General features: G+C 40.8%; 2 protein-coding genes across 2 annotated transcripts in view; one reads left to right on the forward strand and one right to left on the reverse strand.

Moving 5' to 3' along the window:
• Positions 1-5,785, forward strand: part of LOC119422597 (transmembrane protein 255B) — a 27,322-nt gene extending 21,537 nt beyond the window's left edge. The window contains exons 5-9 of the mRNA XM_037689984.1: positions 887-967; positions 1,233-1,318; positions 4,054-4,213; positions 5,193-5,339; positions 5,448-5,785. Coding sequence (XP_037545912.1) covers positions 887-967; positions 1,233-1,318; positions 4,054-4,213; positions 5,193-5,339; positions 5,448-5,672 — 699 coding nt within the window. The 3' untranslated portion in view covers positions 5,673-5,785. The remainder of the gene's footprint in view (positions 1-886; positions 968-1,232; positions 1,319-4,053; positions 4,214-5,192; positions 5,340-5,447) is intronic.
• A 3,207-nt stretch (positions 5,786-8,992) lies between these two features.
• On the reverse strand, positions 8,993-22,285 carry gas6 (growth arrest-specific 6). The gene is made up of 15 exons (XM_037690073.1): positions 21,902-22,285; positions 21,610-21,770; positions 19,589-19,613; positions 19,445-19,507; positions 15,696-15,818; positions 14,965-15,087; positions 13,934-14,056; positions 12,669-12,790; positions 12,435-12,553; positions 12,135-12,324; positions 11,889-12,053; positions 11,612-11,780; positions 10,469-10,608; positions 10,197-10,398; positions 8,993-9,418 (listed from the first exon to the last, which is right to left on the reverse strand). The coding sequence occupies exons 1-15, from the start codon at positions 21,978-21,980 to the stop codon at positions 9,267-9,269; spliced, it is 1,956 nt and encodes a 651-aa protein (XP_037546001.1). The 5' UTR covers positions 21,981-22,285; the 3' UTR covers positions 8,993-9,266.
• Between the last annotated feature and the right edge of the window lie 1,084 nt (positions 22,286-23,369).

Genomic DNA, 23,369 nt, shown 5'->3' on the forward strand with positions numbered 1-23,369 from the left:
ATATATATATATATATATATATATATATATATATATATATATATATTGCCTTTCTGTCTCATCAAGATACTCAAAGCCCTTTACAACACAATGAGGGATTCAGTGTCTTGCCCAGGGACACTACAGCATGTGACTGCTGGTGGAATTGAACCCCCAACTCTCCCACTGGAGGACGACTGCTCTAACCACTCAGCCACAGCCGCCTCTGCATAGAATAACAAGACATTTTGTGAAATTATAATAACATACAAACCGGTTACATGACATGAAATTAGCAAAAGGATGGCTAAAAGTATATGCTGAAAATAGCAAAAGCTAAGTAGCAAAAATTAGCTAAAAGTATCAAAAATCTATCTGAAAGCTAAAAGTAACAGAACTATAGCTTAATAATGATTAAAAACAAATAGAAAATTCAGCTAAAAGTGACAAAAACGAAAAAATCGAATATAAAAATGTTAATTGAATGAGATTCAGGAAAGACACAATCTTTAGATTTTACCGTTATATTTTTGACTAGCATTGAACAACATTATTCTGTTTAAAAGTATATAAAATAAAATGTTAATGGTTTAACGTGATTACTGAAGTATCTCTGCTGCACATTACTCAAGTATGAAACTCCAGCCCCTAATGAGAGTTTCTGATATCGATCAGCTTTATTATCTCCTCTCTGCAGATATATGTAACCCTCTTTAATGCACGTTCAGTCTGTGGACAGAGAACATTATTTGATTACCCTCAGCGCTGCAGATTGTGCAGTGAAGAATCAGGCGATGCAAAACTCTTCCATAAAAGAAAATAAACATGGGGAAATGTTTACATCCTGATGCAGCATGAAGTGTGTACTGTATGTGACTTATTTCATTAAGTCTTTTTACATTTTTAGGACATACGGCCTGTGGAGGAGGACATGTGTGACTTTTACAGCAGTGGAGCAGGATATGCATATAACAGCTACTTCACTGAGGTGATTCTGACTCTTTTGTGTCCTCTGCGCACTCTTAATTGGAATGTTTAAGTTTTAAATAAGGTGTTTCAGGCTCTTGAAGCATTTTAACGAAGCATGCAGCGGCATCAAGTGGCCAACAACTGCCACTGGAAGCCCATTGAATCCAAAGCACAGCTGCATTTTATTGTTTTTATTTATTATTTTCAACAAACTACATTAAATATTAAAGAAAATTTGGGTGGTTTATGAATGCATCTTTCCAATCTGTTCATCTGAACTCCAGGTGACGTGCAACTCTTACAACAAAGCCTGCAAGCTGAACATGAAGCGCAACACCTGCTACTGCTGCTACCTGTACAACTGTGAGAGGTGAGACATTTGGACACAAGGATGCTGATCAGTTTAAGCTCAGAGCATGTGTTTTGTATGACTTTCAGCTACTACCATGCTAAACTTTAGCTCAGTATCAGTAAAACTGCCTGAGATGTAGCCATTTTTGCATCTGCTAACATTAATTAGCTATGCCAACCATGTTGAATTGGGTTGATTCCAAAAGTTGATGGGTTGTAGATGTACATCCAGTGAGAGTTTCATGAGAATCCATCCATCCATACATACATACATACATACATACATCATCTTCCGCTTATTCCAAAGTCGGGTCTCAGAGGCAGCAGCTTGAGCAGGGAGGCCCAGACATCTCTTTCCACAGCCACCTCTTCCAGCTCTTCTGGGAGGACCTCAAGGTGTTCCCAAGCCAACTGAGACATAGTCTCTCCAGCGTGTCCTGGGTCTTCCCCAGGGTCTCCTTCCTGTTGGACATGCCCGAAGCCCAGGAAACATCCTTACCAGATGCTTGAACCACCTCAACTGGCTCCTCTTGATGTGGAAGGGCAGCGGTTCTACTCTGAGTCTCTCCAGGATAACTGAACTTCTCATCCAAAAAAGTTCAATCTGGTCCTCTGGACATGGATCTGGATGAACTTCTCATCCTATATCTAAGGGAGAGTCCAGCTACCCTGCAGAGGAAACTCATTTCAACCGCCTGTATCCACGATCTCATTCTTTCACTCACTACCCAGAGTTCATAATCATAAGTGAGGGTAGGAACGTAGACCGACCGGTAAACAGAGAGCTTACGTAGCTCAGCTCTCTCTTCACCACAACGGACCGGCACAGAGTCCTCAATAGTGCAGATGCTGCACCAATCTCTCTCAATCTCACGCTACATTCTTCTCTCACTCGTGAACAAAACCTCGATACTTGAACTCCTCCACTTGAGGCAGAACCTCACCCTCGACCTGAAGAGAGCAATCCTCCCTTTTCTGACTGAGGACCATGGCCTCGGATTTGGAGGTGCTGATTCTCATCCCAGCCGCTTCACACTCAGCTGCGAGCTGCTCCAGTATGAGCGGAAGATCACGGCACGATGACGCCAACAGGACCACATCATCTGCAAAGAGCAGAGATGGAATCCTGAGGCCACTGAACCGGAAACCATCCACCTCCCGGCTGCACTAAGAAATTCTGTCCATAAACGTTTTAAACAGAATCTGTGACAATGGGCAGCCCTGGCGCCCACAGGAATCCATCCAGTGCTTCATGAAATATTTTGCTAACAGACAGGATTGAATCCAACTGGTAATGGTAGAGTTGGAACACTCTCAGCTAGTAATTTTTAGCACATTTTTAAAATTAACTGAGTTAAAGTTGTTTTTTGTTGGCTAACATTAATGAGCTGTGGCTAAAACTATAAAACACAACAAAAAATGTCTGATGAGACACAAACTGAGCTCAAATTAAAAGCCAGAGTGAAAAATGAGTTTTCAGGGATTTAAAAACTGCAGAACAAATATTTAGGGGATGCTTGTATTAAAATCTGGGATCTCAATCTCTGTGCTTTAACTTAGCCTTCGGCTTCGATCTAATCATCTGTGCGGGTGATCTCAGTGCTCCTCTGGAGTTGCAAAAGTCAAGAAGTTTAGGTAAATAACCAGTTGCTAAGCCATTTAATACTTTAAAATAAAAAAATATCCTAACAATAAAACAGAAAGAAATGGAAAGATGTTCAAGTTGGTTTTACTGTCATTTCATCACGTGGTACATGAGGTGGAACAAAACTGTGTACACAGGGTCCCAGTTACATTCAACAATAGCAAAAATATAAAGTGTAAAAAGAAACAGTAAATAAGGATCTAAGATAGAAACTAAGATATACACTAAACACTAATAGTGCAAAACAATATGCTGAGCAGCAGGAGCACGAACATGAGTCTGTGTGCGTAGATGTGTATAAATGAATACAGCAGCATGACATAATCAGCAGCATGAGAGCAGCAGCATGGATAATCAGCAGCACATATCACCAATAAAAGTGGAATTACAGTGATTCTGTCTAGTGGTTCTACAATTAATGCTCCTCAGCCTTCTGCCTGAAGGGAGCGGGACAAAAAGTGTGTGCTGGGTGAGTGGGGTCTTTCATGATGCAGGTGGCCCTCTTCCTGCATCTGGAAGTGTAGATGTCTGTGATGGTGGGGAGGCTGACCAACATCTTCTGTGCAGCCTTCACCACTCTCTGCAAAGCTTTTCTTTCTGCAGCTGTGCAGCCTCCATGCCACACGTTGATGCTGGAGCACAGGATGCTCTCCACTGCACACCTGTAGGAGGTGAGGACTGAGATTCCCAGAGCAGCTCGCCTCAGCCGCCTGAGGAAGTAGACATGTGTGGGTGTGACTTTAGAGTTTTTGACTAATTGCGATGAAAAGACGATTGTTCGATGCTGAAATATAGAGTTTTAGTTGTCCAATCACGAGGTGATGAAGGTGGACGATGTAAAAGTTTGCTTTGGAATAAAAATAAAAAATAAAAACAGGTTTGGACAACTGTGGACACTAATAATGATATACCCAGTAATTTCCAAAAACAACAATTTCTTCTTGTTTTTATTTAGGGCCAGTTAAATGGAGGCTGCTGAGGGGCGGAGATTTAAAAGAAAAATATTCAGGCGTCATCAGCGTAACAGTTGAAGGAAATGTACTTTCTCAGAACTGAAATAAACAGAAAGGCTTTTCCATGTCAGAAAGTCTTCCTCCTTCTTCCTCCAGCACTGAGTACCACCCTTACTACTACCAGTTCACTGGGGTCAACAGCTGCTGGGATGTGATCCACCTGTACCGGCTGCTCTGGGCCTCCGTGGTGCTGAACGTGATCGGCCTGTTCATGGGCATCATCGACGCCGCCATCCTCGGAGCGTACAAGGACGTGGTGAGCAGGAGTTCAAATGTTAAAATGTTTAAAAATCTGATTTTTGTGGTAAAAATGGACTTCGAAAGAGAAAGAAAGGAAGTCTTGAGTGAATAAGTGCTCGTTGTTTCCCCTGCTGATGTTTAGGTAACCACAGAGAATGTTTTTAACAATAATTCTGGTTATTTTAGCTACTGTCATGCTAATCAAAACATTTTGCTACAGCTTTGCTAGTTTTAAGAATTCTAGCCAAGCAAATTTTGCTTACCCCATTGTCAGATTTTTATTTTTTTCAAAATAACAAAATTTGTTCATGTTTACAAATATTTACCTTATTTCAAGTAGTGCTGTTTTTGCAGTACAGCTACTCTTTTACTCCTTATAGTTCTTAGCTGGGATTTTGCTGCATTAAGCTATTCGTTATGGTGTTGCTCATTTTAGCTTCTGTTATATTTGTAGCTTTAAGCTAGGGTTTTGGTGCTTTCAGTCTTTAGGTACTGTATATGTCTTCTACTTTTGACTTTTAGCTATTGTATTGATAAAATTTAGGTTTTAGCTAAATTCTTGCTTCTTAATTTTAGCTACCGTCTTGGCAGTTTTACTTTTTACATTCAGTTTTTAGTTCTTGTTTTGTTAATCGTAGCTTTCAGCTCCAATTTTGCTCCTTTCAGTGCAAAAATATTATCTTGCTAATTTTAGCTTTTAGCAGATTATTTCATATTTTACCTTTTTAGCAACAATTGAGCTACTTTCAGTTTTTAGCTACTGTTGTGCATATTTTAGCTCTACTTGTGCACCTGTTTGTTTCTTTCTGGTTCTCTTTCTAATTTTAGCTTTTCTATATGGTTTTATTCATGTTTGCTTTTAGCTGCTGTTTTGCTATGTAGTATTTAGCCATTTGTTTACGTTAGCCTTAGCTGCTGTTTTTGTTGTTTTAGCTACCTTTAATCATTTTTTCACAATGAATTGATAAAAACCAATGTCCGGCTCTCTCCTGTAGCGGAAACCGTCTCCACCGGTGGTTTCCAGTCCGGCGCCGCAGCCCCACATCCTTTACAACCCGACCCAGCACATGATTAGCTACTCCGGGTTCTGTCCTGTGGGTCCAACTCTGCCCGCCTACCCAAACTACCCCATACCAATGCAGGTAGGTGGATCAAAACAAACCACCAAAACCATTTAATTAATAAATAATACTCATAAACCTGTAAAAACAGGTTATTTATGTGACTTTGATGAGTTTTTTCCTCCACAGCACACCAACAGCTACCAGCCACCAGCAGCTTCCCAGGTGATCCCCGAAGGCGGCTCCGGCTCCTCTGAGGAGAACCAGAACCAGCAGCCCGCTCAGGTTCCCACTCAGCCACAGCCTCAGGGGACCACCCAGGACCCGGGAGTCTACGGACTGACCCCCAATGCTCCTGCCCTCTACGGATCCGCATTCGGTGCCTTTGAGAAACCTCCACCATACGCCTGCTGAGCGCGCGCGCACACACACACACACACACACACACACACAGTGAAACAAAAGACTTGTGTGGAGAAAAAAACAACCAACTCTATATCTTTTTGTCTCGTGGGTTTTAACCGGTCACAGATTGGGCTTTTCCATAAATTATTTCCAGTGTTAACATCGGAAACGTGTTCATCCCCTTGTTTTGTTGTCTAAACTTACAGCCACACACCAAAGACTATTTTAAAAGTCTGGAGAGATGATCACATTATACGGGAGCAGGCCACCAGGGAGCACCTGTATCTTCAACTTCTCGTTTCCTGTCCCGTCTCGAGTTAGATCTTGGCGTCAGACATTTCAACATCAGGAGGGCTGAAGCATCTAATGCAGGAAGTGGACCCCCCCAGAACCAAAACTCAACATCACTGGCTTTTTACAAACACTTAAAGGTTATTAAAATATACATATGTTAAAAATGTTAGAACTAGTTTTGTATCTTTAAAATTAAACACTAAATCTCTAAAAGGACCATTTCTTTAGCATTTAAAGGTGACGTCTTTGAGGTTGTAGGACGGTTTGTAAAAAAATCAAAGGGCTCCGGAGAATGGACGCTGCTTTTATTTATTATTTAATGTGCACTTTAAATTGATTGTATTATTGACGTGTGTTCATTGCTGGGATTCTGTAGCTGCTGCTAATAAATTCAACTGATTTCAACTTTAACCTGTACATAAGGGCTTGAACATAATGTTGATCTACAGGAAGAGTTCACAACTTTTAGAAAATGCAATGATTTGCTCGTTTTCTGAGTCGCGTGAAAAAAACTGTTGCTTCGGTATCACCACTGTGTCGTTTCACAACTTTATCTAATCTAAAAGCAATAAAATGGTTCTGATCGGCTCAAGAGTCCTTTCATTTGAGCTAAAGTTTTTGACCGCCCCTCCTGTGGCCCTTGGGTCAAAAAGAGCCTTAAGGTCCATTTTAAAGGGTCTCGCGGGTCATTTTGACCCAAGGGCAGCAGGCGGAATGTCTCAAGTGTTTTAGCTGTTATTCTCAAGTGTCTGACGGCAGCTTGAGGTTTTAATCTCATTTGATTAAATGCCGAGTCACCATTCAAGTTTCTTCCTGACATTTTTTGGGGCCCTTTAGCAGACTTTCAGCTGTTTTACCCTTTTGTAAATTAAAACGTTCAGCTGTTTTAGGACATTACCGCTTGGACTTTTCTTTGCATAACTTTTTTTTTTTTTTTTTACAATTTAATCTTCATTTTAAATGATTTGATCTTTAAATTTAAGGACAACTCTGCTTTAAAAAAAAAAAAAAAATCTTTTTTTAGCCTTTAGCTACTGTTTTGCTAATTTCCGCTTTTACAATAGCTGCAGTGGTCCATGCTGCGGTTTTGTAATCCTGAGGTTGCGAGTTCAAGCCCCTGGCTGTGTCAAGAGTATCAGGCTAAAACAATCACTTCTTTCATGCGAGTTTTGTGGTGAACCTGCAGAAACGAGCAGCCGAAAGAAAAACAGTTGCTAGTTTTGCTACTTTTATATTCTACAGCAGCAGTTTTACAGATCTTTGCTTTTAGCTACTGCTTTAATCTTTTAGCTACTGTATTGCTAATTCCAGCATTTGGTTTGCTTTATTTTAGCTGTTTAAAGGTTTCAGCTTCAACAGTTTTCAGCAGGTGTTCACCCCCCCCCCCCTTTACTTTCACCATTTATCGTCAATAATCCCGATTTTACTTGTTTACGGTCGACATTTTCTCCAAACGTTTTTAGTTTCTGATGTTGGTGAAGGTTTCTGAGGTGAATCCAAGCATTTGACTGAACGACCAGCTTCAGCACACTCTCAGATGTTTTTTCTGATAAAGTTCAACCTTCAATCTGCTAATCTCCACATCTACAACAGCTGAGAGGATTAAATCCGTAATCCGTCAGATTAACGTGACGTTTCTTTCCAGAGAAAACTTTGTGGAAAAAAACAGAAAAAGAGAAAAAAAAAAAAAAAGTTCCGAAGACAGTGAAAATGTTTGTAAAATAAAATACTCCATGATGTTCATTCAGCTGATTTTATTTTAAATAGATTTTTATTTTTACAGTAGAAGTAAAAACTCAAAAAGCAGACTCTCCCGTTGTGCACATCCTGGCAGTTTAAAGTGAAAAAATAAACAATAAAGGAAAAGATACAACTCATAATAATAATAACAACAGTAATAAACAATAACAAGTCAAGCTCATTCATTCAACTATAAAATGATTTATTATACAGGAACGTAAAACACTGGAGCCCTTCAGGCGTTCTAAGTCAGACATTCGTGGAGTTTTGATTTCAGCACCGGTAAATTAAACCTCGTTCCTACAGAACGATCTTGTTGCTCTCTCTCTGCTTCAGGATAACTCTCCTAACACAGAAGCTGAGACTTGATTTGGTTGTAAAGAACCTTCCTACCTTGTCTAAAGCGTTGTACGGTCACATTATTTACACACAGTATATTACAGCGCACTCTAATCTCAGTAGCTCGCGTTGTGAGGGTAATGCAGTGCTCCGTCCATCTGTTGTGGAGACGGTCCCTTCCTGGCGTTATGGCGGCTCCAACAGAGCGACTGAAGGAACGAAGGGGTCTTTGTGTCAGAGTTGGTGAGTAAAGATCGAGGATATGAAACATCCACAGAGACGGGACGTTTGTGTTTCTGTTGATCTCTCGGGGCAGCGGCCAGTTGGTGAACAAGATTAAAGAGGGAGTCTCAAGAATGTCTCGAAATGGTTTTAATTTCATCGCTCTGGTTTGAACTCTTAACGACGAGCAGCCCAGAATGCGGCTGCACCGTTTGTTGGTTGCAAACGCTCAGATTCCAGTGGAATTGGGGAAATTGCATATTTTCTTGTGACTCCACGTTGCCATCTAGTCTCGGCCCAGTGAGACGGCACCTTTAGAGGGAAGCTGTTGACAGGTCTGAGTTGGGTTTTTGTTTCTAGGCACATGGTTGATATTTAAGGTTGCAGTCAGACATGGAGTGCTTCACCGATCCAGAGGAAATCATAAAATGGCTTTACGCCGCAGTCCATTTATGCCTGCAACGATGTGCAATTTGTTTTTGAAACAGAGTTGGGCCTCGAAGCTGCAGCTCTGGATGGGGTAAAAAAAGATTCAGGTCCACGCTGAATGCACCGAACACACCTGTCGGTACAGGTCTCTGAGCTTAGCAGCTGGTTTAAAACCATTTATGTGGTTCATGTTTTTTGTTTTCGTCTCTGCGTCAGTGCTTGCTTTGTTCAAAGCTTTGTGAACATGAGGCGAACTGGAGTTAAGCAACATGACCACAGACAATGACCCAAAACCGACTAACACTAAATCAGATAAGACCCTGTGAGTTCTGGAGGGCAGTTTGAAGCAATGCTATGTGACGTATATTGCCATGTCTGCTAACACCGAGTAAAAACTGTGAACATCGAAGCAGACACCTCTGGGCTGGACCGGATCTCGTCACAGTATCAGGAAAGAGGGAGGTGATTCTGCTGCACCAGACTGTTTTTTTTTAAAGATTATATTGAAATCTCCCCACCAGTCAGAGCTTTAAGGAATTTAGTGGACATCATCCCCCCTGCCTCAAAGATCTGGACCGGTCAGTGGTAAGAGGCCAGCAGGGGGCAGGAGTGGGACCGAATGTCGTTGTGTTTGTGGTCCGCCTTGTCCAGATCCAGAGGCTTTCCGTTCACACTGACCTCCAAGCAGCCGCTGTAGGGCGCCGACACGAGCGTGGACACCAGGGAAACATCTGAGGGGAAAAAATGACAACATGCGAGTCAGCAGACAACTCGGCTGGTTCTGACGGAGTATACACAGTTTTTACTCTGTTGAATGTGGTGCTTGGGACAGTATGCTGCTCTGATGAAAAATCTGGATATCAACCTTTTTGCTTCACAAACTTCTCATTAAACAATAAACTAGTAAATTTATCGTCAAACATGCTAGTTATTATAAAAAAAGCTGGTTATTATTTAGAAAAACAAACACAAGTAGCATTCTAATTGCATCTCACCTGCAGCCTGGCATGCCAAAGATTTAAACAAAGATCTCTTGCCTGAGCTCAGAATAAGACAGGAATGACTCTCGGCTCCTACCACGCTAAACTTTAGCTCAGTGTCTGTAACAGTGACTGTGTTCCAGCAATTTTGTGTTTGGTGAGGTCGATTAACTGTAGCAGCCATTTTTAATAAGCTTGAGTCCACAAGGAAATCTGTTGTTGACAAGCATCCAGTGAGAGTTATCAAAATCCCTCCAGTGGGTCATAGAATATTTTGCTAACAGACAGACAAACATAACAAAAGTTGGTTATTTCTTTGCTTATTAAACTCAATTCACATCATAGCTCTAAATACGACCCAAAAGAGAGTCCACCATATTAGGACCAGGCTTTGGTCCCCCGTAAGGACTCCTAACAAGGAAGGGATTTAAAACAAGGTGCTAAAAGGGTAATATAATCAGGGACACACACACACACACAAATTACAACTATTCAGTGAAAAAGTAAGCGTGAAAATGTCTGTCCTCACCTGGAAGGCCTCCTATATACGTGGAGGACTGTGAGAAGAGCTCAGTAGGAACTTCTGTGTTTTCACTTCGTCCAAACTGGCCATCGACCAGTAGAAGGATCTGGTTGCCTGAGACGGTCACCTGGACCTCATGGCTCTTACCGTCACAAAAAGGCGCAGGAAAGCTGGCAGCAACAACGTTACCCACAGAAACCAGAAGAGCCTGAAGACAATCAGAAGGTCGGTTTGAGCATGGAAAAATAAAGTTTATACAAACGCTAAGATGTACTCACGTCTCTCCACTCGTCTGTGCTGGGGTTGTAGTCGGAGAGAGCGATGGAGAGAGGCACTCCGTCCTGGTAAACGAGTGCAAACAGGACCCCGATGGCAGAAACGGGCCGTAAGGTCACCTGGACGCTCAGGTTCTTTGGTTCTGAGGAAGAAGAACAGAGATGTTACATGTTTGACAGGTTCAGTCCAGTTTTAGGTACATTGCTTGTATATTTACATAAAGTTTTGATGGATTTTATTCTCGATTCCAAATTTGATCTTGTAAAAACTTGTTACCAACATCGAACATGAAGAATAAAATAAAAAGTACAGAATGCTTTAGGGTTTGTCTAACTTGGCAGACTATCTGTGTTTAGTTTACATTGGTGTTAGATCCCACTGACGTGTTTTTAATCTTAGCCGCCGTTTAGCATGCTGAACTTGGAAGTAGCCGTTTGGATCAGTGGTTCTCAAACTGGGGTCCCCAGAACCGGGGGGGGGGGGGGGGGGGGGGGGTCCACAAAAAAAATTATATATTTTTTATTTTTTACAAGCATGTAAATGTTTATTAACCCAGTAAAATACACAAAAATGCAGGAAATCACATCTACTTTATTCAAATTTTCTAGGGGAGGAACCCCAGACCCCCCCTGCTACTTGTTTTCTGGCATCAATTGGTTTATAAATTGAGCCCTGTTACTTGGTACGACTATGGATGTTATGATCCTGTTGCGTTTACGTAATAGTTGTGAAGAAGTGGCAATACATTGTTTGTTCATTAAGTGAACAGATAAAGTTTTAAAATGGTTTATGATCCTGTTAATTTTCTCAAAACTAATTTTTAGAAGTAGAAATTAAAAATTTAATTGTGTCTTGAGTGAAAACTACCCCATGTTTAAAAGTATAAAAATTGTATTAACATTATTAAAGAACAGATCTTAAGTATTTATGTTACACAAGTATTTCCATTGCATTAAAGAGACAAATTGAAGAACATTATTTAATAAACATGAGGGTTACGAGGGGGTCCCTGAAACTTTTTCTCCCCTGTAAGGGGTCCCTGAACCCAAAAAGTTTGACGACCCGTTTTAGATAATAAAATGAGGATTAAATCTTGAAACAGTAATTTTTTTTCATCCCATTGCAGCTTTTTAAAGACTGCGTACCATAGGTGATGTTGAAGAGAGCAAAGCCGGTTCCGGAGTAAAAAGCTCCAGGATCCTCGGAGCTGAAGCACTGCATGTTGTCGTTGGACCGAATGGTTTCTTGTATCGAGTTGTCTTCACCCGACAGCCAGCGCCACTCCTTCATGCAGCCGTCCAGACGAGGGTTTATCTGTGTAATGGTTTAAAAGTTAAGATGGCTCAGAGATTTTTTTTTCTTCTTTTTGAGGAGCGTCTAAGTTTAGTGCAGGAAATGAAACAATCACATACAAATAAACACCTGATTGACGAGGCCATCCTCTCTGAAAGGGACTCCTCCCACGGTGAGGTTGAGCTCGTGCATGCCTTTCTTCAGCGTGAACAAATCGCCGTTCACGGCAATCTTCATGACAGCCTCCCTGTCGATCTTTATCACCAGACTCCGACCTTGCTCTTCCACCGAGATCTGAAGAAAAAAATTATTGAAGATTTTAGCCAGACTTTTAGACATAAACTACTTTTGAAAACTGGACAGAATCCCTCCAACCTTCCTCCACTGGCCGTCGCTGACGACAGGCCCGCTGCTGGTGACTCTGCTCACTGTGCCGTACTTCAGCTGCAGCTCCAGCTTCCCATGATGCATTGCCAGCACGATCCAGGAGCTGTCCAGGTGACCCCCTGCGAAGAAGATCACTCCCTCCTGATCGTAGGTGCGGAAGTCGAATTCTGCTGAGAAGCTAAAAGAGCAGAGGAATGTTTGAAAGAGTTAAAACAAAAACAAAAATGAGGGGAAGAGATAAAAAGTTGGCACTTTGTATCACTTTACTGACACTTTCATTTTCCTCACCCCGTGTGAACCCTGCGGCGAAAACGCAGGCGCACCACCGGCGCGGCGCTGAACATGCGACCCAGAAAAAGAGAGCGGGGGTTCCTCTTCAGGGGTGGCGACATGCAGGCAGTTATAGGCTGCGGAACAAACAGAAAGAGATTTCAGTCTCAGAACTGCCAGCAGATGAAGAGAATTAGTTTCAAAACTTTTAAAGTTTTGTCTGCTTAACAAACAACAGCTGGAGTTCAGCACCTTACAGCTCCTCAGGTCCTCTCTCAGCTTCAGCCCCCGACGACCGTCGCAGAAACAACGGAAACTCCCCGGAGTGTTCAGACACTCATCTTCACAAACACCCGTCTCACATTCGTCTACGTCTGAGAGGGAGACAGAGACAGCAGCTTGGAGGAATGTGGACGGTGTGAAGGATCAGATTTATCAAATCAAAACGTTCCTGAGTTTAAAAAAAAGATTTATTTTTAACAGATTTGAGGAATGCAAACAACTCTTGAGTGAAGAGGTTGCTGACGTCGGCTGAGCAACTCGTCCCCAAGGACAACCTTAAATGGACATGAAGATTGGACACGGTATTATTTTATTCTGAAGGGGAACACAGAGGTTAGGAAACGTCTGGTTCCCACCACAGAGCTGAAATGATGGGTGGTCCTGATTTGTAGCTTTAAGCTACAGTTTTACAATATTTGCTTTTAGGCTCCGTTTTACTGCCGTTTTGTTAATTATAGCTTTTAGACACTTTTTTTTTTTTAAACATACAGTTGAGCTTTTAGCTTATTTTTCCAAATAATTCCTTCAGGTAGTTTTGTTAGTTTAAGATTTTAATTACAGTTTAGCAACGTTAGCTTTTAGTTACTGTTTTACAAATTTTAGCTTTTAGGTAGAGTTTTGAAAATTTAAATTTTTGGAAACAGTTTGGTAGTTTTAGATTTGAGCAACTTTCTTCCTAATTTTACCAACTTTATCTTTCAAGTGGGGTTTTGCTGATTTCATCTTAGAGCTAAAGTTTAGCAAATTTAGCATTTTGCTACTATTTAGCTCATTTGAGTTCTATTCCACTTATTTTTACTTTACTAGTTTAGGGTAGCTTCTTAAACATTTTTACTCAGAAATCTTACAAACTTTTTGGAGGAGTCTTTTAGATAAAAACAGTTTATCTTCAGGACTTGTAGAAGATAAGCTTCAAGGATAAACAGGTATCACATGAAGTTAAATTAAAACATTTTATTTGAAGTTTCTCAGATCATAAAATATGTAAATAGTGGTTTGGTCATTTTGGCTGATTTGATGGATTTTCAAAAACCATACCTTTGTGTTTTGTCTTTATATAAATTAACTTTTTCTACACTGAACCCGACCTCTTACCTACTTCTGCAGAAGTTCCCTAGATTTATTTGGTTTCTTTTCCGGGCCCCCCAACATGGATCCACTTCAGGCCCTGCTGAGGCTAAAACCGTTTATCTGACTGTGTGTGTGAGTGTTGGGGGGGTGTTTCACATACGCACCAACACAGCTGTTGCTTTCGTTGTCGAAGACGTATCCTTGATCACACAGACAATCAAAGCCTCCCACATTATTCTCACATCGGGCCGATCCACACACGCTCGGATCCTCACACTCGTTGATATCTACAAAAGCAAAAATGTTCAGTAATCAATAATTGATCTGTAATTACAGATTAAACACATTTTAATAAAGTTTATTTCTCAACAATATCTCAAAAGGTGGGGAAAACAAAAACATAAAAAACATTTGAACTTGTTTAGATTCGCGTATAAAAGGAAAAACTTTTTACAAAAGTTGATCTCTTAATCCTTAAATCAATTACGGTAAATTAAACCAAAGTTCACAATTCTTTTCCTGTTTTTATTTTTCAGTATGTTTTGTCCAAACAAACTACTTCTGCATACTTTTATTTTAGCCCTTCACATTTAAAAAACATTCGGCTCATTCAGGAGATGGGTGCAGGGACTTTAGTTTGTTGCAACTTTTATACTTTTCAAAATATTTAACTTTATTTATAAATATTTTACCAGACTTGCACTCAGATCTCTTCACTTGCTTCATATCTTAGTTCTTTCTGAAACCCGCTTCAGCTGCTGGCTCTCTTCTTATTACCTTTAGATTTTAGCTGCCATTCTGCTACTTCTAGCTTTCAGCTAACCTTTTGCTACTTTTAGCTAGCCTTTTGATAACTTAGACTTTAGCTACACCGGTTTTACCTACTATTCAACTACATTTAGTCTTTAACTGACATTTTGTAAAAGTGGTTTTAGTTATCTTTTGCTACTTTTAGCTAGTGTTGTGCTACATTTAGTTTTTAGTCAACTTTTTTACACATTAAGCTAGGCTTTTGCTGCTTTGAGTTTTAGCTGTCGTTCTGCTACTTTTGACTTTTCGATATCCTTTTGCTACACTTGGACTTTAGCTACTTTTAGCTAACCTTTTGCCATGTTAGTTTTAGCTGGTGTTTTGCTAAGTTTCATCTGACAGTTTTTTACCCCCCGCTGTTGGACCTTGTGGGTTGGCGGCTCACCGTTACACGTGTGGCGCCCGACCAGCGCGTAGCCTTCGTGACAGAAGCAGTGGTAGCTTCCTACAGTGTTGTTGCACATGTGGTCACAACCTCCGTTGTTCTTCTCAACGCACTCGTCCACATCTGAAAACAAACGTTACAGCTGTCAACATGAAGCCAGAAAAATAAAAAATAACAGGGACTTGCGGAGTTAAATGTTGAAATTCCCCTAAATGTTGTGTAGCTTTTTACTTGGATAAGCTCTTTATGAATAACTAAAACAGTCCGTTACTGTTGCTGAGGGGTGAGGAGCAGCGATGTCATCGAGTGGAAAAGAAGCTTAAAGGTTCCTCACAGTTAAATGGAAGGGTGAGTCACACTGCCTGCACTGTGCTTGTCATAATTCATATCTAACTTTCAATTTCCATGAGAGAAAAGCTCGTCTTACTTCCTCTGTCCTACAGAAACACAGTAATGAGTTTGACCTCTGGGCAGATGCATTGACCCGACAAACACGTCATTAATAACTGCAGCATAAGCTCAAAAATAACTTTCAAATAAAGATGAGTGAAAGTGAACGGATCAAATTACATCAGTGACTGAAAGCACAAGTGAAACAAGTGGACAGTGTTGGAGCGTTAGCGGGCAGAACCGAGGTCAGAACTGTGACATGTCTGCAGAAACACTGGGTGTGACGCTGCACTTTTCTTTTTAAATCTCTGCTGAGCTCCATTACCAAATGATGGCAGTACCTTTCTCACACGTGGCTTCGGTCCAGCCTGTAAAGCAATGACAGAGGAAGTCGCCCTTTTTGTCCTCGCAGCGCACCGTACCTCTGGGATTACAGGGAGAAGGAGAGCACTGGTCTGGAATATCTTTAAAATGGAAAAAAACAAACAATCTAAATCATAAGTGTTATCAGCAAAGAGTGAAGAAATGATTAACTTTTGGAGTCTATCAAGTTTAAAATGGCTGCCACAGATGTGACGCCAAAAAAAAAAGAGGCTTTAACTCAGATCATTTTAAAGATATTAAACTAACATTTTGCATTGCAGGAGGCAGAAGCTGATAGTCATCCTCAACTCTGCATGTAATCCATTGTGCAACATTTTTACTCAAATTTTGGCACCAACTGTTGACGCCACATTTGTCTGTCTGTTAGCAAAATATCTCAACATTCGACCAAAATGGCCTACAACTCCGACCCCCATGAGATAATCTTAAACACTCTACCCTTTAAGGAATGCTCTGCCTTTAATTTGTTACTGGTTTCTAACCAGTTGGAACAAATCAGGCCGCTGCTCTGAGTGTAACCGTATATCAGCCCAGAGGAAGGACATCTTGAAATAAATAGCTGACTAAGCTGTCTTTCTGGAGAAGCCCAGAGAACAAACAGATACCCAATGATTATTTTTTTTTTTTTAACATTTGTTTGCTTTTCTTATCCGATAAACATTTCCACTTTAAAACGTCTTTAACCCCAAGCTTGCGTAAGAGAGTGTAAAATCTTTTTCTCTCGTAGCAGAGCGCTTTGAATTCTCAACATGTCCGGGCATGTCTGCTGAATTTCAGTAAATGACAGAAACAAGGACCTGAAGGAGAAAGACGGAGACAAGTTCACATGTGAGAACCACAGCTGAGCAACGTTTCAACGAGTCTGCTTTAAATGCATCTCGGGACTGTTTCAGTTTAAATCAGCCGCTTCAACGAACACGGAGGTTTGGGCCAACAGCAGACTTGTAAATAGGCTCGATCTGAATTTTATGTGCCAGACAGACGCAGATAATCACTTTTCAAGGGCAAATTTCAGGCGTGTCACTTCCAGCTAAAGAACTGAACCCAAACATTCAGTTTCCTGAGTCAGATTAAAAGATTTCTGCACAAAAACCAACAAAGTTGTAACATTGTGTTAAGTTTGTACAAGTTTATAATGTTCAGGTAGTTACAATATACAGGGAATAAACTGTAATTTAAAATCACGGTGTGACTTGTGGACAGGGTTGCCAGATGAGAAATGACGAACAAATGTACCGTCGCTTTAAAACTGTCGTATTTTGACCAAAACTATTGCATGTACAGAGTGACGGTGCACTTTTTTCAGTGGAGGTGGGGTGCACACACGTTCTTGGTCAGCCTGGTGTGTGTGTTGTATTTGGTGGAAAACGTTGGCAGCACGACGGCTCAGTGGTTAGCACTGTAGCCTCACAGCAAGAAGGTCCTGGGTTCAATTCCCAGTGGGACCTGGGGTCTTTCTGTGTGGAGTTTGCATGTTCTTCTTGTGCTTGCGTGTGTTTTCTACGGGTACTCTGGTTTCCTCCCACAAAACAAAAACATGCATGTTAGGGTGCCTTCAGGCCCAGGTCTCCCTTGCAAAAGAGATCTATGATCTCAATGGGATTTGCCTGGTTAAATAAAAGTTAATAAATAAATAAATACATAAACATTCACCTAGGAGGGGACCTGCAAATTTGGCACCATGCATACTTTCTGGCGAGTGTTTGCATGAGTAAAAACAATTTTTTTCTGCACCAGAAATGTAAAAACTAGGGGTGCACTGATCACAGTTTTCTGGCCGATCTCCGATTTCTAAAAAATCTGACCTGCCGATTCCGATTTTGTTTTATAAGCGACACTGTCAGGTGTTATTAGGTCACAACGTACCTTCAATTTGCCAATATTATTTTGTTGAAAAACATACCCTTGAATAATATCCTAGAAACAATACAAACTTGTTTTAACTGGCCATGAGGTAGTGCTCTGAAATATAAATGAAGTTTAGACAGTTGTTGAAACTATAAAAAAAAACAAAAAAAAAAAACCGGTAAAATCGGTTTCTCGTGCAAGTATCGGACGATTTCTAATTTCCCAAAATTAAAGAAATCGGGGCACCCCTAGTAAAAACTATTGTATTTTTATTTTATATTTTAAAAACTAGTATTAACCAACACTACAGTATAAATATGATAATTATTGTATACTACGGTATAAATATGATAATTATTGTATACTACGGTATAAATATGATAATTATTGTATACCTGGCAACACTGCTTGTGGATGATCTGTTTGCAGATATATGGGTCTGGGAGCAGATTTCAAAGCGTGTTTAAGGTTTTTATATAAAAAATTAAAGGCATTCCTTGAAGCAATAGTTTAAACATCTATTTTAGTTTTACTGGTCCTTGAAGGGGGCGGCACAGTGGTGCAGTTGGTAGAGCTGCTGCCTCTCAGCGAGCAGGTTACCCTGGTTCAAATCCCGGTCCGGGGGCCTTTCTGGGTGGAGTTTGCATATTTTCTCTGTGCATGCGTGGGTTTCCTCCCACAGACTAAAAACATGCACGTTAGGCTGATTGGTAACTCTAAATTGTCCCTAGGTGTGAGTGAGAGAGTGAATGGTTGTTTGTCTCGTTTGTCTCTATGTGGCCCCGTGATGGACTGGAGACCTGTCCAGGGTGTATCCTGCCCCTCGTTCAGTGATTGCCGGACATGTAATGGATGGATGGATGGATGGATGATCCTTGAAGGAATGCATTTCATCCAACAACCGTAAACTTGACTAAGTTAGAGACAATTTCTATGTCAGCTAACGTTATTTAGATCTCTCTTGAAAATGAGTTGTCGTGGCTCAGTGAGACTACCTGCATAAATAAAAGGGTACATTTATTTGGTCTCACTGTAAAAGGAAATCAGTTTCAGGATCTTAATCCAATTTGTTAAAATCCATCCAGTGGTTCAACAAAATATTTTACTAACAGACACTACTATGAAAAAATTACTTTTAGTAGTGCGACACAACACTAACATAACAGGGGAGCCTAAAATAATCGAGCTGACCCAACTGAATGTGTTAATCTACTGTGGTTCACCACTTTTCCTGCAATGCAGTGATCGGAAGCACAGCAAATGAACAGACAAGAAAGAAAAAGTGATGAGGAAGAGGTGGAGCTGACAGTTCTGAGTTAAAAGGCAACGCCGTGACTTTAAGTGCCCACGATGCTGCAGCTGAGTCATGAAACCCACTCCGGAGACGCCACAGCCAATAGGAGTAAAGCCGGGTCTCCTGTATCCTGATGCAGCAAACATCCTGCCCTCTACTCACTACAACAGTTTTTTTGGGGGGGTTTGTTTTACGTCACTCCTCACAGAGCCAGCTCACGAAGGAGCCGGTGCAGTCACGCAAGGAGTGCACGACAGCTAAAGGGGGTGTGTCACTCAGCATCACTGCAGCCTTATTCAGGAAATGCCTCCTGAGGACTAAAGAGTCACAAAATCAATTTGCTGCGTGGGCTGCAAACAGTGACCTGGATTTGATGAATAAATGTGGTGAATCTCACTCCTTTTGGACAAGGAGAGCCTGCCTGAGAGTGACGCAGAGCAGTGATACTGCAGTGCACCACAATTCCACAAAAAGTCTCGCTCTGAATGTAGAGTTGCATGGAAATAATGAGACAAAAAGACAGGAGCCAAAAAATACATCAGCCGAGGTGGAGATAAAACTTACTGTGGACACACGTGACCAGATCCTGTTTTTTCTTTTCTGAATCCCCAAACTTCTCCACACAGGCTGAAATGAAGAGATGGCAAGCATGTAATTATTCAGGCTGGCTGAAGTGATGCAGGACTTAAAGGTGGAATGAACACTTACCCATGTACTTGGGATAGAAGTAGTCCTGCGGGGATTCAAGATGGAGAAACAGAAAAAAAGCAAAGGTCTTAACAGGATAAATGTAATTATAAACACAGTTTTAGGAGTATGTTAAAGATTTGGTTTCAGTTGCTTCTTGTGCTCAAACAACTCGAAGATGTGGTGACTCATGAGTTCTGAGCATTCAGTCTGAATAGAAACTAAAACAATTAGTCTTCTGCTCTGCTTTCTCTCATGGTTTCCTGAGAATCATTGCATTCCTGTTAAAATCACAAACTTTAAAGAGATAAATCTGTAAAAAAAATTATAAAATTATAAAACCACTGAACGCACAAACAGCCTGCTGAGTCAGCATTCATTCATTTTCTCTTCAAAGTTTTAGTTTCTTGGATTAAACTATTTTCAATTTGTTAGTTTCAGCATCTGTTTAGCCAATTTTAACTACAGATTTGCTTATTTTAGCTATCGGTTTGATGATAACTAACTTCAGCATCACTTTTACTCATTTTAACTTGTCTTTTGCTTATTTGAGCCACAGTTTCACTAATTTTATTACACATTTTACAAATTTTAATTAACATGTATGAAAATTTAGCTGCTATGGACAGTTTTGCTGCTTTTAGCTTGTGTTCTGCTGAATTTAGACTTTTTTTGCTCAATTTAGTTTTGTTTCACTTGTTTCAATTTGAATCAGTTTCATCTTCTTCACCTCAGTTTGACAGAAAATGCAGTCGTTTAGTTACGTTACTTTAGTTCAGTTTAGTTTGGTTTTAAAGCAAGGCTGTTTAATTTGTTCCTAACAGTTATCACTCGTGACTTTTCCTCTATCTGACCCCCTTGAAAAGCTTCTGAACCTATGAAACTAAAGTCTTGGTTTGTGTTGAAGGCAGAGGACGAGTCCCAGGAAATCCTGATTGTCTCTTTGTCTCTGCAGAGCCAAAAAACTGCAGCAGGAAGCACAAAACGCAGAGTCAGAAACTTGTGAATGAATAATGCAGCTACAAATGAGACTGCAGCTTTGTATCACATTATTGTCTCTCAGCCTAAATAATCTTTCAAATAATCCGAGTCATTGAATCCCAGATTTAGTCACTCCTTTGCGGCGTTAAATCTAACATCTTTAGTTAAATGTCAGCGGTTTAACCAGCCTAATGCCACAAAATACCACCTGCTTGCATCGTTCTCACTCAATCTCAAAGTTCAAGAACAAATCAAGCTGTTACAGTGAAAAATCTAGTTATCTAAAAAATGCAAACTTTCAATACACTTGTGTGGCTCCACGTCATAAATCTCATCTCTGGAGCTTGTTAAATTATTTATCACGCATAGTGCATAATTAAGAGGCTTATGGATTATAATCTGAGGTAAACATTTACAAACTGTAGGTGCAGTTAAATGTCAAAAAAAAAAAAAAAGAAGATGGATTAGTGACGCAATGTCCAAGAAAAACAAGACATTAGCGGTCCTTGAAGGAATGCATATCGCCCGCCGCCTTTCATGCCAGGGATAGACTTAGATTGTCTTGTGTTTAGTGCTGTAGTCATTTTAAACTTAAAAAAAATATTAAAATTTAAAGGATATATGTTGAGGATGACTCTCAGATACTACCACTTCCTGTCTAAAAAAATGACTAAGGTCAATTGGGTGCAGCGGTCATCCTTAATTGTGGTGACAAAGCTTTAAAACTAGATGTCTTGCAGGATGAGTTAGCTTTCAAGGAATGAGTTGGGGATGACTCTCAGCTACTACCACAGCAAATATTAGCACAATATCTAGAATTGACGGAGTTAAATTGATTTTTTTGTGTTTGATAGGGTTGATTTAGCTGTGGCGGCCATTTTCAAAGCCACAGCTTAGTTAAAATGACTCAATTCTGTTGTTGCCAAGGAAAAAACAAAACATGAGGATGACTTGTTCTGTCTGGGAGCATGTCCCTGAACTTTGTTTGCCTTTTTTCTGCAGCCGTCAGGAAGAGGACTGCTTTCCAACCTCCCTTGGCTACAAAAATAATAAAAACTCACCGTTTCTGGGTCGTTTTCAAACACCTCCCTGGCCTCCTCCTTACTGCACCTCTCCTCCACGCACTCCCTCTCCAAGTGTCCTTGCTTCGTCTCCTCGAAAACTTGGTTCGCCCTCCGGTGTCTGCTCAGAAACTGGTTCGCCTCTTCGGCAGACATTAAAACTGCAAGAGGAAGACGAAAGGTTCACTAACCTCCAAAAGGTCCGTCAAAAACACGTCGAGCTGTCAAAACTACTTTAATGTCAGTTAGCCAGCTAGCTCGCGACATTATTAGCATGTCAGTGTTTACTTACAGCTGCGCGAGCTGCGGACCGCCAGGACTATTAGCAGCAGGGCAGCCGACGTGAGCGGCTTTTTCTGGGTCAGCCGCATCGTTTATAGCCGCTGAAGTTCTGGAAACTTTGTCCAGGTCTCTGCGCCCCACAGCTGGGTCTCTGTCGGAGCTGGAACCGTCGATTGAAACCCCCCCACTGCAGGTACTCAGGTAACCGTTAGCTGCCTCTCTCTCGCTCTCTCTCATGCGCGAGCTAACCGTTGCTTCCAACAACAAGAAGCACGCGGACAGTTGTTTTTGTTTTAAAGTAAAGACTCGAGCCGTTTGCGGTTCGGTTCAGCTCGTCCCCATGATAGCAGCCGTGCGTGTGGACTGCTGGGAGTTGATCTGTGGAGAAGAGCAGCCAGGCAGGCGTTTGTAACGATGCAGCCTTCCAGTCACCTTCATCACTCCCGCCCCTTTCCTGCGTGTGCGCGCGCGCGCCCTCTACACACACACACACAAACGCCAACAAAACACGGGCACGCAATAACTCCGTTGTCCGTGCTCACTTTGTTTCAGCAAATCTACAGAAATCCAAGGCAAACATATTTACGCTCTGTATGATATGGAACCTCATTTCTGCCAACGCTGAAGAAAAGTCCAAACTATGGTGGCCAGTGTTGCCAGATAGAGTCAAAGTTTTCCAGCCCAAAAGTCTGTTAAAAACCGCCAGATCACACAAAATCCCGCCCAATCAGTATATTGTAATATTTAGTTTGAACACACACACACATATATATATACACACATATATATATATATATATATATATATATATATATATATATACGTATATACATATATATACATACATACATACATACATATATATATATATATATATATGTTGTATGTATGTATATATATATGTTGTATGTATGTATATATATATATATGTTGGATGTTGTTGGATGTTGTCTATCATGGTGCACTAAGATTCATAACTGGCTGTGATTATCGTACCCACCACTGCACCCTGTATTCACTGGTTAACTGGACATCATTAACTTCGCACAGACTCTCTCACTGGTACATTTTCATCTTTAAATCACTTCTTGGTCTGCTGCCTTCATACGTCTCCTCCTACATGTCTCTGCGTGAGTGCAGCTACAGCGTGCGCTCTCAGGACATTATTACCTGCAGTGTTCCCTCAATGAGGACTGAACTAGGCAAAAGGGCCTTCTCCTACTCCGCTCCTGTTTCCTGGAATATCTTACAAAAAGATTTGAAGCTCTCGACCTTGACCTCTCTAAGTGGCTTTAAGAATCTGTTGGACTCCTGGCAGGGACCGATGCAGACATGTTCCTGTTTTTAGTTTTCTACATTCGCCTTAGAATCTAGCTGTTTTTTGTTTTTTTGTTACCTTTTCCTTTTTCCTTTTAGCCATCCTATTTGTAAAAAAAAACAAAAAAAAACTGTATTATGACTTTTTATAATTGTTTATT

The sequence above is a fragment of the Nematolebias whitei genome, chromosome 2 (genome assembly GCF_014905685.2).
Source record: "Nematolebias whitei isolate Nwh7 chromosome 2, NemWhi1, whole genome shotgun sequence".
NCBI classification, from domain to species: Eukaryota; Metazoa; Chordata; class Actinopteri; order Cyprinodontiformes; family Rivulidae; genus Nematolebias; species Nematolebias whitei.